Raw genomic sequence first — 17,222 nt, forward strand, 5'->3', positions numbered from 1 at the left:
GTCATATGACTAAAAGAAAGCAAAACAACAGTAAACTGGGGAACAAACACGCAGAAACACCCAAGACAATTTCAGAAGTCAGGTGAGCAGGAAGAGAGGAAGAAGCAACAGAGCAGAGGAGAGCTACACTGTTTACACACTGCCCTCATGTGGTAATTGGGCAGCTTTCGCCTTCACAGCTTTAAATATGAGTCACAGTTTCTTTGTTTAACCCTTCAACTCGCGTTGTCTCTCTCCTAACAAATACAAATCTCTTTTCCTCAACCATTTTTTTTTCACTTGCATAAACTTGACTTTCTGAAGCAGATTTATTTAATAAGTTTAAAAAGATTGATTTACAATCACAAACTTTGAAATGATTTGTAAACATGACTTTACAAGCTCAAAGTCATTAGGACCTTAATTTGAGCCTATATGGTGTCGGGAGAGCCCTAACCCTAACCCCCCAGGGGTCAGGGTCATGAGATAATTAATGGGAGAGGAAAGAAGACAAAACTCAGTTCTGATACTGTGGGTTTATTACAGGTTTGTTTTTCTGAAAAATATTGTATAATTTCACCTCAACAATAACTCAAACAGTTATCGCAAAGCATGTCAGTTCACAGGGGAAATGTCTCTTTGGTGGAAGTGAAAACAACTTGTAGTCATCTGAAATGTGAAGACAGCAGCCACTGATTCAAAAGACTGAGAACTACTGCTTTAAATCTTAGACCCTGTACTTTAGGAGTCGCTTTGCTAATCTGCAAAGTAACCTGTAAGTAAAGATGTCAGATAAATGTAAAAAATACAATCTGACAGACAATTCAACCATGATGTCTTCCAAAATAAAAGTCTTTCATTATATGACCCCTCTTCATGAACACACTCAAAGGATTGCTGACAATGATTTCTTTTAAGATCGACTTTTATTAACACCAAATATTGACACCAAATTAGCAACAAGATGATACAAAACTCTACAAGTTACATATGTACAGCACATATTCACTCACTTACATAAAAACTGTTAGAAAATAAAACTCATGTTTAAATAGAAAACAATACAAAACAAACACTATCTACTATATTTTCTAATTACTTAAAATAATTCCAATTCACAGGGATGAGTCGTTCGTTTCTGATCACTGATCTCGAGTCAGTTTCCCAAGTAACAACTGTACATAAAAACACCATCAAAGAAGAAAATGATCAAAGAGGCTCACAACTAGAATGTTTTGTCAGTTGTTGTAACTGTTACACCTTTTTGAGGTTTTAATGTTTGAGGTGAAGGTTCATTTCTTTCTGTAAATTCTTCAACTTTAGATTTTTTTTTTACCTCAGCTGAAGAAAACCTTTAATGAATTAGGCTGATTTATAATTATATTTGATCATATTTCAGCCTTTCCCATTTTTGGATGTGCTCGTTTTAATTTGCTGTTAATACAAACCGAGCCTTACTTCCTCCCATTTACCTGTTGTGTTGACAAATTCTGTATAAATGTCAGTTTCCACAGAAATACTTAATCACTACAGTAGAGTCAGACCAACAGTGTTTTTATTCACTATTATTTAAATTCCCTTCTACTTTGCTGTTTTGTTTTGGTTTTTTTTTTTATAAATGTGAAGCTGCTTTCAGTGACATCTAATGTTTCCTGCAGATGGTTCAAATTAAAAATTTTTCAGGACATAATTCCTCCAATTCCTGTAAGAGTTTTTATACAAAAACATCTGTGCATTAAGAGTTGATTGGAATTAACTTGACTTCTAACAACCACAGCCTGCCAGTGAGAGAAGAAACGACAAAGTAGAAGCAATAGCAAATACTTAGTGATTGAAAGCAGCATTAGTGTTAAACAGAGGAATAACTACAGTAATGTTTTTACTTGGCCTTTGTGAGATGGTCCCATATTTGTTTGTGCTTATTCCGTACTAGTACTTGGTAATAAACCTTTGTTTTAATACTGGCTTTAAGTTAAGGATCTGTGGTGAATTTCTACCTGCAACTAGAGGTTTAAGTTCCCACTAATCAGCTCAGCAGTGGCAGCTACAATAATCCCGTCAGGAGTTTAAACTTTTGGGAAACACACTCTCAATCAGCGGTGATGTCCAGATGATGCCTCTGGTGGCTCAGAACCGGCTCTCACAAGCTGCAGTGTGAATATAAAACACGAATTCACCCAAACATCATCCAGAGTCCAGCACAGAGGTGGTCCTACACCGGGGCAGTGGTGTTGGCCCAAGCAGGGAACGAGTCCAGAGAAAACATGACGCGACCCCAACTGTTGATGGCCAGACTGATGCAGCCGATCCCGATGATGTTCATCACCACACCTGTTTTAGCCTGCAGGGGCCGCAGAGGAGGTGGGTTATTAAAACATCATGGGTGGGTTTGAGTGGTCTTTTTTTTAACCTGTCCTAACAAATATCAGGACTCACCATGTCAGACACTTTGAGGAAACCGTAGGAGAAGACGATGGCGTTGGGAGGCGTAGCCACCGGCAGCATGAAGGCGAAGGAGGCGCTGAGGGTGCAGGGGATCATCACGTACAGAGGGTTCAAGCTTATAGACTGTGACTGTCAGGACACACACACAGAAAAATATATGTATATAAAACAATAATTTTTTACAATTTCCATTTCTATAATACCAATATAACTATTTTAACTTTCAATTATCAAGTTTGGCCACTTGGGGGCAGCAGAACATGTTTTTGATCAGAACAAGCAGCTGATCATCAGTTTCTCTGTTTAACACCAATACAGTTTTTCAATCACTGATTATTTCCAGTTGCCTCTACTTTGCAGTTTTTTTTGTTGTTGTTGAAACTGCTGAGATGTTTTACATTACGACTCTTCCAGTGGTCCAAGGGGCCGGCTCCTCTCATTCTCAGGGGACTTTTAATGTGAAACATATGCAGGAAGTGCAGTGCAACTGACCCCGCCCTCCATTACTCCTGCTGTATGATGATGATGACCGACTGTTACAGTGTGAATATTCTGTATGTACTGTGTGTGTAAGGACACTGTTGTGTCTTTTGGTACCATGGAGGCCAGGATGGGTAGGAAGAGTGTTGCCGTGGCGACGTTGCTGGCACACTCGGTAAAGGTGGCGATGAGGAGGCAGAGGATGATGGCGATGGCCCAGGGAGGGATGGAGTGAAGTGGTGTCATCTGAGCTCCGAGCCAGCGGGACAGACCGGACTCCTGACAACACACACAAACACACACAAATACAGCATGCCAATGTTGAATGAAATGAATGAAGCGAATGAAGGATGTGAAGAATTTCCTCTACGTCATCTCTGTCTGTGTCTGTCTGACACAACAACACACCTCGCTGCCCTTGGCGAGGGCGAAACCTCCTCCCAGCAGCAGGACGATGTTCCAGGGCATCTTCTTCTGAGTCACCTGCCAGGTGAGCAGTGGAGGGGCGGGGCCTCGTGAAACCTGGGAGTCTGATTGATAACAGAAAATAATTAAAACTCACACACACAGCTCTGCATTGTTTGCTGTGTCACCTTTGTGTGTGTATGAGTGTGTTACTTGTATCAGAGCTCCTCCAGCAGCAGAGGTAGCGCGGCGGCTCAGAGGGAAGAACGAACAGCAAAACAGCAACGAACAGAGAGACGGTCGCATCAGTGACAAACCTGCAGACAGAGAGAGAGAGAGAGAGAGAGAGAGAGAGAGAGAGAGAGAGGAGGGAGTTTGCTTTGATCAAATCAGTATCCATACATAAATGAATAAATACAAGATGGCAGCGTGCGTGGCTGCAGCAGCCCTGAGCTCCCCCTGACTGTAGGATGTTGCTCAGGGAGTTGATTTTTAACTTGAAAAATTCATTGCTTTGTGGTTGTTCTGTGTCTCTTTGTTGTCATTATTTGTCTCTGTAGTTATTCTGCGTCTCATTTTATGTGTCTTTACATCTTTTTGTGGTAGTTCTGTGTCTCTCTGTGATCACTTTGTGCCTGAGAAATGTTAACTTCTTCATACACAGATTGTGGTTCAGTGGTTCTTGGGTCTGTACCCGGTCGACCTGTTTAGTGATCAGTCCATGATGCTAACAAGCCAACTACCTATCACCTTCTGACTCTGGGTGGGGGGGGGCTCTGGGGTGGGCAATCTCTGGCCCTGCTCCTGGTGTAGAGGACAGAACAACTGGATTTTCACTGGAGAAAGGAAAATAGAGGAAAATCAACCTGCTGTAACCTGTTCCTTGTCACGTCTGTTCGGAAAGTTTCATCCATCATGAACTCAGATCTGCAGCCAAAGTCTGCTGATGTCACATGGTGCAACAGCAGCTGCTCAGTTCATGAATGGGGATTTCACCACACACTGTTTGTATTTGTACACTCAAAGAGTCCATGGATATGTCCACATCCACCAGCTGAACACTTTGTGTGTTTTTTTGACCTTCAGTGGATTTTGTTAAAAAAAAAGAAAGAAAGAAAAGAACTTTTCAGCTCGATTCAGGAGAGAATTTTCACCTGCAGACATTTAAAAATCTCAGAGTTATCCAAACACATGTTTGGATGCATTTAGTCATTAGAGGGTAATTTTCTGTTACTGAGCAGAATAAAGCCAAAAGATCATTCAAAAGATCATCAGAACAAACAGAACCTGTCAGTTTGCGTCACTCACATACTGAGAATCCTGAAATCCTGAAACAAGTTGGCCCCAAAACAAAAAGAGAAATGCAGTGTAATAATGTGGGGAAATTAACTCTCTCGATTAAACCTGACGTTACAAGTCTCTGCGTTCTCTGAGATTCAGATCTGAGCTTCAGGTCCCACCTCAACAAGGTGATGAAACACCGGAGAAACAGCTAAAGTTTGGCCATCTATTAATCAAAAAGATGACGAAAGATGGATTCATGCCATGCATTTCATTTCAGTTTTTATTTTAATTTTATGTCTTTTCATATGAAGAAGCTGGTGAATGTAATAATAATACTTTTCCTGCATGAAAGGTGCTTTACAAATAAAGTTTATTATTATTATTACACTGGAGGATGTGTTACGTATAACACAAGCCTACCTGTGTGTGTGTCTGACTCTTTACAGCTGTTCCTCTGAGAACATCTGGAGGTTCATCACTACCAGAGACTCAGAGAAACACTGTTCTCACTCTGTCATTTCATTCACTGGTTTTGTACACATGTCCATTATAGGCTGTTTTCAGGCAGCTGTGTGTGTGAGTGGCTCCAACTGAAGGATCAGTGGGGGGTGGGTGATCAGTTGTCCGGCTGCGGGACGTCAGAGTCTCACTATCAACCTGTGTAATCATGAAGCATGTTGAAATCACTCATTTGCACAAACTGCAGGTCCGAGGTGAACGACCACCCACCCAAAGTCTTCGAAACCAGGTCAGGAGAGTCTGAGTCCTTCAACCCTCACCCCATGTTTTTTTAGGTTTCTCTTTCTGACCTGGTTTTCAGGTCTGTGACATCATAATAACTTGACAATATATTCAAACTGACACCAGAACTGAGAACATGCTCCTGCTGATCACGTGGCCCGGCTGGGAGTTTATGAATGAGTGTGTATGGATAAGAAAGCAGGTGATAGGTGAGGGGGCGGAGCCTGGTGACAGAAGAACTGCAGGTATATTTACAGCCTGAAAGAGAAAACACTGATGACGTCATTTTGACGTGTGAACACTGATTTCCTTCTTGCTCTGACAACACATGGAGCCGACCTCACAGCTTGTACAGATGTTTGCAGCTGTACGGGTTGTTGTCAGATAACTAACATAACGACTCATGACAACGTAAATCAACAATGCAATGTTAATGCATATGTGAACGGGGCCTGTGTCACAGCTGCTGCTGCTGTTGACCGTGTTGATGAACCGGAAGCCAAACTACAATAACTACAATAACTGACTTCCTGTTGTTTTTAGAACACCTGCATGCACCTGTCCACCTGCAGCCCTCCATATCCAGCCTTTATAAACAATATACAAACCAATAGGCTAGCATTTAAAGTGTTTATTAATGTTCAGTATTTGTTCATCATATTTTACATGATTCCAGCTGTTTTACTGTCGCTCATCATCTGTTTACACAGCAGAACATAGAGCTGTTAACAAAAACAGCTGCATTACAGTCTGTTAGAAACCAGCTGTTACATGTTAATATACTAATTATAAATGTTAAATTAGATTGGGCTGTGAGGTTGAGGTGGTGGAGGTGTCATTAAAACCAGATCAGAGCAGCTACTGTGATTGTTAATGTTTTCAGCTGATTTTAAAACGCACAGTCTGTAACTTCTGCCTCTGGGGGGGGTCTCTTGATTAAAACAACAGCAAAAGATAGCGTTGGGTGACATCAAGAAATAGAGTGGGATCATGGGAGTTGCTTTAGACATTTTTAACTAGGAACAGCCACAGATTATATCTTTAAATAAATCTGCTTTTAATCTTGGCTTTATCTGGTTTGACTATATTTATGACAGAAGAACTGGGGGAGAACGCATGACTTCAATTTTCAAATACATAATAATCCAATAATAATCACAAAGAGACACTGGCTCAAACACTTAAATCATGTTTAGAATTATGTCAAAACCATGAATGATGGCAGCCTCTGTGACTAATAAAACATGGAGCTGATCTCAGCTCAGGCCGGTATCATAGGTCAGACCTGCAGCTGTTGACGTGGTACTAAAGTTTAGCGTTTGTACCCAGGACACGTTTACTCTGTTTGTTCTTCGCCTCTGATTCCTGTTTGTTCAGGGGTTTTGCCCTGAGGCAACAACTGCATTAAACTGCAGTTTGAGTTCATTCATTCCTCTGAACTCAAGCTTTTTTCCATTTTACATTAATGCACACACACACACACACACACACAGAGTGAGAAATGTTAAAAAGTAATTCCAGGCAGTGTTTCACTTTGAACCACAGAAACTACAGTTTGCAGATACAAACACAGAGGAAACATGTTCATGTGTTTCTAAATCCAAATCACATTCTCCACTGCTGAAAAAACCAAAATCCCCGCTAACACCAGGCTTTTGGGTCACATGACTCTGCAGTAGACACAGGTATTTATCGGACCCGGCTCCAATGAGCATTGATGTAAACACAACACCTGGGAAAACTCACTAATTTCCGCCCCTTTTGAGAGCTGTGCCGTCTTTAAGAGCAGTCTGCACGGCAGCAAGCAGCTCACCGTGTCTCCACTGAGTCTGTGTGTGTGTGTAACTGAATGTAGTGACACTGGTCCCTGCAGTTGTGTGCGTCCTCTCCTCTCAAACAGGCAAACTGACAGGCTGTCAACTGGACCTTCTCAGACAGTGTTGCATGACATTAACCTGTAAGGTCACTGTTCTCGAAACCTTAGGAAATCCCATCAGAAAGTCTTCAGTTGACTGGTTGCTATATAAATAACACAACAACAACATACACTCATATATTCCTGTGGGACTCACTCAGCCTTGGAGTTGAAGATGTGTGTGGCCCAGCCGTCCATGAAGCGGGGGTCTCGCGTGAACCACAGGGCCACCATGAGGCTGAAGAGCGCCAGGACGCTGACCTCTCCGTAACTCATTGATCCCAGACGACGATGCTCGTCTCTGATCACTTCGTACGCCGCTCGCTCCTTCTCTGACTGGACCGCCCCGCAACCCCACGTCCTCCGCAGGCTGCAACACAACAGCAGATAAGAGTACATTTAATAATCTGAGAATGAAAGGACAGGTTTATCATGTTTATGGGGAATGTCGTCTTGATGTGGAGTCTCCTGAGGCAGCACAAAGCCATCAGGAGCGTCTGAGGATGTGTAACTTTACCCCGACTCACACACAGGAAGCGGTTCTGTTCATGACGGTTTAGCTGAAGCGACTCACTTGCAGCCGATGTAGAGGAACTGCAGCCAGAACCAGGCAAGTGTCAGCATCAGCACCATGGTGGGGAAAGCGAACGCAAACCAGGACGCAAAGTTGATCACATCACCGTTCTGAGGGAAGAGCCTGTGAGAAAGAAACAGACAGGAAGTTTAATTTCACAGTAAGACGCCCTGCTGATTCTATCTACATCACCTGGATGCAATTGCTGGGTCTTATCTGTGTTAGTGGATCAGAACTTACTGGCTCATTTGTCCGATCAGGACCAGGTTCGGTCCGGTTCCCGTCAGAGTGGCGATGCCGCCGATGCTGGCAGCGTAGCAAACACACAGCAGGAGGCCTTTACTCATCCTCCTCCTCTCCTCCTCCACGTCGCTCAGCTCCTCCAGCTCCATCTGACAGCAGACGGTCTCCATGGAAACAACCACTACAACAAACACGCGTGTGGAGACAGTTAAAGGACAGTTACACATGTTGTAGTCTATCATCTACTAATAATGAGCTAAACTTCCAACCTTTGTCTCCATTTACTTCTAATATTCTCACTTTTTTCTTAAATTATTCAAATTGTATTCATTAAATGTTAAGTTTTTCCTCAGTGATTATGGTGCCATTCTCAAAATATTACAACTTTTTTTGATTTTGCAGGTTAGGATTTTATAAATGTATTGATCCCTTTTTGACTCCTCTGACAGTTTTTAGATTAATTTCCCTCCTTCAGGAATCTTTTATTTTCAGTTCACTTCAATGAAAAACAACTTGCACAGCAGAGCGTTAACAAACTCTGTCAACTTTTAAATGATGTTATTGTGGTGTGATAATGAAATGTTGACTGTTCCCTAGAAAACTTTTGTATGTCAAAGCATCCAGAGGTGTCCCAGCACTGAAAGTCAATATTGAACCTTTCTGCGCAACTCTGGATTAAGTCCAATGTCAACTTTTTTTAAACCTCTGGTTTTCTAGAGTAAATACGGCAACCACAGTGTGGTGCAATTTAGGGAAAGTTTGTGGTTATAATAATATAATACGTTTTTATTTGTGTAGCACTTTTCAATACCAGTATCAAAGTGCTTCATATGAGTCAAATATAAAACATCTGAACAAATCAAAGTAAAATGAAATTAAAGGACATCACACAATAAAAACTTTTTTACAAAAATGTGTCTTAAGAGGTGAAATAATCCAGAACTGAATCTGAGAGTCAGATCTCCTCAACATACACCTTGGAATAACCAGCACTGCACTACCAGAGGAGCTCAGACTGTGTCCTGGCTCATAGGGGGATAAAAACTCAGAAATACAGGGAGGGACCAGCCCAAACCTGGCTTGTCTGTCGCCGACGAGGAGGCATAAAAAAACTAATCTTAGCTGCTGCTCTGTGTTGGGACACAAACCCCAGCGTCCTTCATTAAAGTCAAACTCCCGCTGATCCATCACCTGTACCTTCCGCCTCACGGCATACACTGAACATTTGCATCGGGCATAAATCGGTAAAACTACTGGCGTTCCTTTGTTAGCGTGTTTATACAGGGTAACAGCTACAACACACTGCATGAATGCAAAGCGCTCTTTAACGTATCAACAAGGACAGTTGTTGGCTAGATCACCCCAGTTGTTGCTTGCTGCCATCAGTGTGTGAGTGCGATGTCAAGTTTCGCTCACCAGGTCCACTGTCGGTCCCGTCTGAAGGAGGTTTGTCTTGTGGCGTTGGTTTGACGATTTCCTGCTCGTCCATCTGACCCTCTGACGACACCTTCTGCTCAGTGGACACGTTTTCCTGTAGGTTGCTTTTCTCTGAGTTGCCTTGTGTCTGAATTGTCCCATTCAGACCTGGGTGGAAACACGAAGAGACGATCAGTGTCAGACTGCAGAAAAACCTTTTAGCCTGATGAACCCATGAGTCCTTCACATTTGTTGTCATATGTTAATATAGGAGAGAGAGAAAAAGACAGTGAAATAGAGGAGTTTTGCTTTTGCTCCTTCTTGAACACCATGAGTAAAACAGCTCCAAAAACCACCTAAAATCAGTAGAGTAGGGAGGCGAGCAGAAACAGCTGTTTATGTAATGTAATGTCCACATTACTATGTTTTCATTTTGAAACGCATCTCTTTTGCTGTGTTTTCATGTCCTGTCCACACTTTTCCAGAGTTTTGAAAATGTTGCTGGCCCCGTTTTTAGTTTAAAAAAACATTGTAGTCTGGACGAGCAAAAACAGAGACCTTTGGAATAGATGCTGTAATTAGACCCAACTGCACCCTGATTGGGTCTTATCAGAAATCGTAGTATTCAATTTGTTGGTCACCATGATCATCCACAACATCATGGACACATGCTGAGGACTAGATTTGCACAGGGCCGGTACAGGGAGTCGACGTCTGACTCCTCCTGACAGTTTTTCAGAGGTGGAATCGTGGAAGGTTTGTAACTCTCTGATTGTCACATAGTGAAACATGTGAAAACAGGAACAGTCTGGACTTCTCTCAAGTGCTCTCTCTCTCTTTAGACAAGCTAGCGACATGGCTCTGTGGATGGCGATGTTAGTCACTACCTATCACTCGTACCTTTCTCCGAGATGCTCGGAGCAGCAGTTTGCAGGACGCTGACGGTTTTCTCATGATGCTCCTGGTGTAGAACGACGGTCCTGCTCTGGTTCTTAGTCGAGGGTTCAGGGTCGACGTTGCCGTGGAGCTGGTCCAGGATGGCCTGGACAATGGGGACCATCATGGCGGTGGTGGCTGTGTTGCTGATCCACATGGAGAGGAAGGCCGTCACTCCCATGAACCCCAGCATCAACCTGGGACACAGAGGAAGAGGAGATGCTGGAAAACGTGATGATGCTTCAACAGTCTTCCTCAGTAAGTGGGACCAGAGACGCAGCACTGAGACTAAAGCACTTATACTATTTCCTGTCTCTGTGTAACACTGTGTGCTGTTATACATTCATTCTACATTTATTCTGAAATATCATGAGTGTGTTTGTCTGGACAGTGCAGGTCTACAGAGACCAGGGGACTCACAGGGCGGGTCGGACCCCGACCAGCAGCAGCACTCTGAGGGCGATGCGTTTGTGCAGGTTCCAGTGCTCCACGGCCACGGCCACCATCAGCCCCCCCACAAACAGCATGTTGGTGTCCTTCAGGTACTGCATGCACACCTGCACAACAACACACAATTTACTGAGCTCTATTTTGTCAAGCTCAGTCTAATATACAGTGACTGGTCACTTTATTAGGCGCACCTGTATAACACAACACCCACAACCTCAAACACCAAACACGACAGTCATCACAACAGTCGACTTCATGATAGAGCAGAGAACTGGTGTATCTAACACACTGGACACTGAGTGTGTGTGTGTGCGTGTGTGTGTGTGTGTCCAGTCTTACATCTTTGGACTCCATGATGCCGAGGACGGGGAACAGGATGGTCGGCAGCAGTGCTGTCACCGCCAGCGGCAGCACCTCAGTGCACCAGTACACTGCCATGAGGGCTATGACGTAAGCACAGGCTGCTTCCTGCGTGACACAGACACACACAGACACACACAGACACACAAAACGTTAATTCTAACACATTCATATAGTAACTTACATTAGTCAAGTTTCCACATTTAGAGCAATTTGTGAAAGAAAAGATGGATTAAAGCTTCTGCTGTGTGAAGATAAATTGATGGAGATAAGCAACTGGTGGAGCTGGTTCTCCAGTTGCTGCCATTAAACCACCACAGAAGAAGAGGAGGACACAACAAGACTGTTTTGCTTGGAAAGGTTCTTGACTGAGTGACATGAAGTGTGGCAGCCATGATAAGAGCCAGTCCGGTTCTCTAAATGCAGAGAGGCGCTTCAGTGCTTCCTTCAGCATAGGATACACCTGACCATCCTTTATGAAGGGCAAGGAGATAATGCTATCCCATAATTCCTTGCAGCAGCAACATTTACCCAGCATTCATGCAGTGTTGGAATAATTGGGATAATTCACGTGAGTCAGAGAAAGTTGTGGTTGTGATGTTACCAAACAGAAACATGAAGGTGAAAGTAAATGTTTGGTTTATGATGAGAAACTTTTGATTCATGGTTAATATCAATGTTTTTGCTGACATTTAATTTGTAATATGGTTGAATGACCTGGATTAGTTAGAGTCCTGAATCCTCCTTCACATCTTTCTTTTCTCATGACTTTTTTTCCATTAAGGTCAAGGAGAAGTGGTTAGGAAAGGACCTTTTTTCTTTTACTTTTCCACCACGGACACTGTCCTTCCGTCAAAAAAAAAAACAAAAACGACCTCGGACTTCATTGGTGCAGCGGCTTATTAGTTCTATTTTATTGTTGTGTGACGTCACTACATAGAAACAAAGTTTGATCTGTATGTAGTTTTTTTTAATCTAAATGTAAATACAGATCTTATATGTTAATAAAACACTGTAAATGACAGCGTGTTTTGGAGGGGTGGCCGAGACCAAACCAACACCCTTGCTTAGTCATCCCGTAATAAACACACAACCTTTTATATCAACTGAGGTTCATTCAAATATCAGAATATAAGTTTCCCTTCATTTGATTTGGCAGCTTGAATAAAATCATGAAACACTGAACCTGAGATGAGACTGAAGAGCTTCCCTCAGCTGAGCCTCTGTATTCTCCTTATGTAATAATCCATTAATCTGTAAAAACAAAAGCTGTTTGTGAAGCGAACAGGAGAAGTGTTGACGCAGACTCCTGCTGCGCTAAACCCAGAGTCTAAATCTCACGTCTGCTCATGTTCGTTCACCTGCTGGACTCCAGAAAAGACCTGAGGCTGACAGAACACACCCACTCACACATCGACGTCTGTTCGTCAGACTGTTGTTAATTTGAAGGATTAGAGTCAGTTCCTACTTTACTTTTCAAAAAAAAAAGACAGAATTAGATTTGATTTATTCAGATTCCTCTGATCAGACATTTATAACCCGTATATAAAGATAACAACTGGTTTCTAACGGACTGTGATGCAGCTGTAATCAGACCTAAGTGTTGGAGGCTGCTGTAAAAACAGATCACAACTAAATAAAAAAAACACAGCTGGAATAATATGAAATTTGTAGATCAAATATCGAACATGAATAAACTTTAAACAACAGCTACATTACAGTCTTTTATAAACATGGTGTTAAATATTTATATAAATGTTTCTAAACTTCATTTTAATCATGCTGTTGTTTATATGTTTGTTTTATACCATTTACACAGACCTGATGAATGACTGAGCTTTTTTTTCTTCCTGAATGTGACGTTTATAAACCAATAATCTGCAAATCTGATGTGAAAGAAACGTTATGTATCATTTTTTTTCTAAATGTATCAGAGACGTTTAACATTTGATTTTCAACTATTTCGACTCGTAGCAACTTGAAGCACTCGTCTGAGTTAGAGGAAAGATCACCGATGACATTTTGTTGTGTTTAAGTGACGTCTGAGCAGAACACGTGAGGCTGCATGTGGTGAATGTGAGAACTCTGTATAACAATGAGGTGAAATGAGCCGTTAAAGAGATTCGTTTATTCTCGTCCTGCTGGGAGGGCGGACTCTGTCCAAACACACGTCCATGTTTTTATTAAGCTTCATTCACGTAAAGACTCAGTACAGAGTTACACACACACACAAACACACACACACACACACACACACACAGTGGAGTGTGGGATTCTGGGAAAGTTACTGCAGCTTTTCAGGAGCAGAGTCTGGACCAGACCAAAAATATAAAATCACAAATCTGAACATCTTCTCGCAGCCACACCTTGAAACACATGACACATGTAGATTTGATATGAAATCTTTGATAGAATATTGAATATTGATTTGATCTCATTATTGAGGTGGCAGAGGAAGTGAGAGTGAGCGAGCTGCTGTTTATTTCAACTGACTGTGAATCTTCAAACAGTCTGAGCTCAGTTTGTCAATGAGTGACAGAAAACTGTGACCTGTTCCACTGCTGCACTGCTCCGAGAACCACAGAACCAGGGAGAACCGAAGAGAACCAGAGAACAACAGAGAATCATAGAGAACCACCAAGGCCAAGAGAACCACAGAGAACAACAGAGAACCACCAAGACCCAGAGAACCACAGAGAGCCACATAGAGCCACAGAACCAGTGAGAACCACAGAGAACCACCAAAACCTAGAGAACCACAGAGAACTAGAGAACCACACAGAAAACAGAGAACCAAAAAGAACCACAGAGAACCACCAAAACCTAGAGAACCACAGAGAACTAGACAATCACACAGAAAACAGAGAACCAAAGAGAACCAGCACAAGCCAGAGAAACACAGAGAACTATAAAGAACCACAAGATCTAAACTAATAAACCAGCTGGTCACTGTTACTGGTTAACTGGAATACTTGAAATTAACTGATTCATTTCAGGTTGTTTGGACATGAACAGACTTTAACTGCTCAGACATTTGTAATCTGCTCAGTCATTTAACTGGTTAGTGCTCAGTAAACTGGTCATTTGAACTGGTCAGTGCTCAGTAAACTGGTCATTTAACTGGTTAGTGCTCAGTAAACTGGTCATTTGAGCTGGTCAGTGAACTGGTCTCACCGTGGTGCTGACGGCGAGCGGCAGCAGGATGAACGGGCTGCAGACGAGGACGAAGACGCCCTTCAACCTCCAGACCTGCTGCAACATTTTCACCCGCAGAGGAAGAACCGACATGACTGAAGATGATGATGATGATGATGATGATGATGATGGTGATGATGATTAAGTCTTGAATTAGTCTATATGACTCTCTGTCAGAGAACAGCTGTATCGATGAGACTGGTCTCTTCACTGCTCACACTCTGTCTGCTGCCTGATTTCTCTCTCTCCAACTCACTTGTGAAACATTTCACAGTCGACACTACATATTAACTTTACCACACACACACACACACACACACACACACACACACACACACACACAGTGCCCCTGCAGACTTTATGTAAACTCTCACTAAAGTAAACACAGAGGAGGAAATCAGATCAGTTTACGTGAGGCTGAACTCACCTTTTATCTTCCTGCACAGATTCATGTCCTGCTCTCTACCTGCGTGTCCACAGTTGTTACAACTGTTAGATGATAAACTTTAAACCTTTCTAACTTTACATTAATCAGGTGGAAAAAAGTCACAAGCAAGTTTCAAGTTGTGCTCTTGAAATCATGTCCTGAGGTTTGATTTTTGAGTCTCAGACTTGTTTTTCCTTTTTTTCCTCAATAGAGCTGATGAGAGAAGGTGAGAGTCGCGTCTGTGCAGCTGCATCAAGGCTCCTGGTCTGAAGAACGACTTCTGATTCTGAATAGTTTATAAGTTTACATCCTCGTGCTTCAGACATTTTATAATGACAACCTGGTTTATATTATAATAACATTCAAACCTCTTCTACTGTGGCCCCAAACACTTAAATTTAACCAACTAAAACTAAACTAAAGGTGAGATTTACTTTATTATGTGTAATGTTTTGCCTATTTTGTTTCTTTCTTCCTTTTTTTCTTTATACATCTTTCCTTCTCTGAATTCCCTCTCTCTTCACCTCTTTCTTGGCCTGATGCTGCTTTTCCTATCTCTTACCTTTGCTCACTGTCATCTCCACATCTGTTCTCTTCCTCCTGCTGTGTTTGGAGAAGCTGGAGTCTCACTGCAACCAGTTGAGTCCGACCCTCTGTCAGAGATTTAGATATTTCTGTTAAAAAAGTGAAGAGATATTCACTGCCTGCCACAATACAGTCACTTTGATCTAATAATCAGTATAGAAAAAACTCAAGTAGAAGAAAAAACCCTGAATGTTATGAATCACTTTAAAGACAGTATATTTAAAAAATATATAAAATTTTGTTCAGACGCTTGATATCATAAAATTAAAACTTTAGATATACCATCCATACAGACAGTACACTGTTAAATAAAATATACATAAATAATCAAATATATTAGAATGAAATATATTCAGAATCAACACATTAATAAAGGTGCAGAGTGCTTTAAAGACAAGTGATGAACAAGATGATGCATCTCCATCATTATATCACAAATGCTACAAATTAAAAAGCAGAATTATAAAGACTGACCTGAAAATGAAAAAATAAAATAAAAATCAGTGTATGAACTGAAGGAGTCATCACACTGACAATTTTGATAATTTGTCATGATAATAATCATCGTCTATATCCAGTGCCAACGCCCAGTAATAGGAGAGGAGGTTTCTAACGAGTCATTTCTAGTTGTTATGAAGTAACCAAGTACATTTACTCAGTCCCTGTGCCTACATACAGTTTTCAGGTACTTGTACTTTACCTGAGTATTTCTATTTCATGCAGCTTTACACTTCTTCTTCACTGCATTTCAGACCCCTCAGATTTATCTGGTGACTCTTTGAAGGGGCCCGGCCCCCATGTTGGAGAAATACTTTTACCTTTGAAAATATTTATGTACTTTTACTTGTGTAGTGGAGTATGTCTATGTAGTAAGTAAAGGTTTGGAGTTCTTCTTCCACCACTTACATACATGGATGTATTATCAGACCTGGATGACGGATCTAAAAATGGCGCCATTCAGTTCAATACAAGTTGCTCTTCTGGCGCATCCGCTGAAAAAGTTTCTGGCTTCCGGGTTACTTCCGTGTTATGCGGCTCATAGAGACTGCGCAGTAGTGGCACTCCCATCATGCCTTTGGGCGATGAGAACGAGCGAAAAACGTTCTCGATCTGGCGCTGCGCGTTCACGAGTGTGTTCACTGTGTGCACATCCTGCTAAACTTTGATTTATCAGTCAAACTGTTGCTGAGTGACTCTCAGTGCTGCAACATGGAGACAACAAACATGTTTACAAGGTCTTTCACCTGCATTTATTCAGGTTTGTTATTCTGAGTTTACTGTGTGTGCAATCACCACTGGAAGTGATCACACACTCATCAACCTCATATCATTTTACAGGCTTTATATCTGAAATGAATTCAAGATCTAAAGATCTCACTGACTGAGAAGAAGAGTGCATTTAGGTGAGGGATCAAGGTGGAGCTGCAGAGGGAGCAGACTCATGCCCACAGCTGGTTGAACCTCTGCTGTGACCTGGGATCAGAATAACGACCAGACTCCTGTCTCTCAGCTTCTGATCACTTATTGTGATACCCAGCAAAAGCCCAGACTTGAACCCGATGGAACATCTCTGGAGAGATCTGCAAATGGCCGTGCACCGACGCTCTCCATCCAACCTGATGGAGCCTGAGAGGTTCTGCAGAGAAGAATGGGAGAAAGTGCCCAAACATACTGTAGGTGTGCCAAGCTCGTAGCATCATACTCAAAAAGACTTGAGGCTGTAACTGCTGCCAAAGGTGCTTCAACAAAGTATTGAGGGGCTGTGAATACTTATGTACATGTTATAT

At 42.0% G+C, this 17,222-nt stretch overlaps 1 protein-coding gene across 2 annotated transcripts; it reads right to left on the minus strand.

The window, feature by feature from the left end:
• Positions 1-886: 886 nt before the first annotated feature.
• On the minus strand, positions 887-16,277 carry LOC139637427 (Na(+)/citrate cotransporter-like). Of its 2 annotated transcripts, XM_071506130.1 has the most exons (14): positions 16,136-16,277; positions 15,413-15,524; positions 11,208-11,336; positions 10,839-10,975; positions 10,383-10,615; positions 9,483-9,650; positions 8,064-8,247; positions 7,824-7,946; positions 7,407-7,619; positions 3,523-3,626; positions 3,313-3,434; positions 3,022-3,183; positions 2,416-2,553; positions 887-2,320 (listed from the first exon to the last, which is right to left on the minus strand). In XM_071506130.1, the coding sequence occupies exons 3-14, from the start codon at positions 11,304-11,306 to the stop codon at positions 2,192-2,194; spliced, it is 1,812 nt and encodes a 603-aa protein (XP_071362231.1). In that variant the 5' UTR covers positions 11,307-11,336; positions 15,413-15,524; positions 16,136-16,277; the 3' UTR covers positions 887-2,191. The 2 variants fall into 2 exon arrangements, with proteins under 2 accessions (XP_071362231.1, XP_071362230.1); XM_071506129.1 differs by lacking the exons at positions 15,413-15,524; positions 16,136-16,277 and adding an exon at positions 14,403-14,694.
• Positions 16,278-17,222: the final 945 nt, after the last annotated feature.

This window comes from Trachinotus anak, unplaced genomic scaffold (genome assembly GCF_046630095.1).
Source record: "Trachinotus anak isolate AG129_WGS33_773 ecotype Australia unplaced genomic scaffold, CSIRO_AGI_Tana_v1 ptg000020l, whole genome shotgun sequence".
NCBI lineage: Eukaryota > Metazoa > Chordata > Actinopteri > Carangiformes > Carangidae > Trachinotus > Trachinotus anak.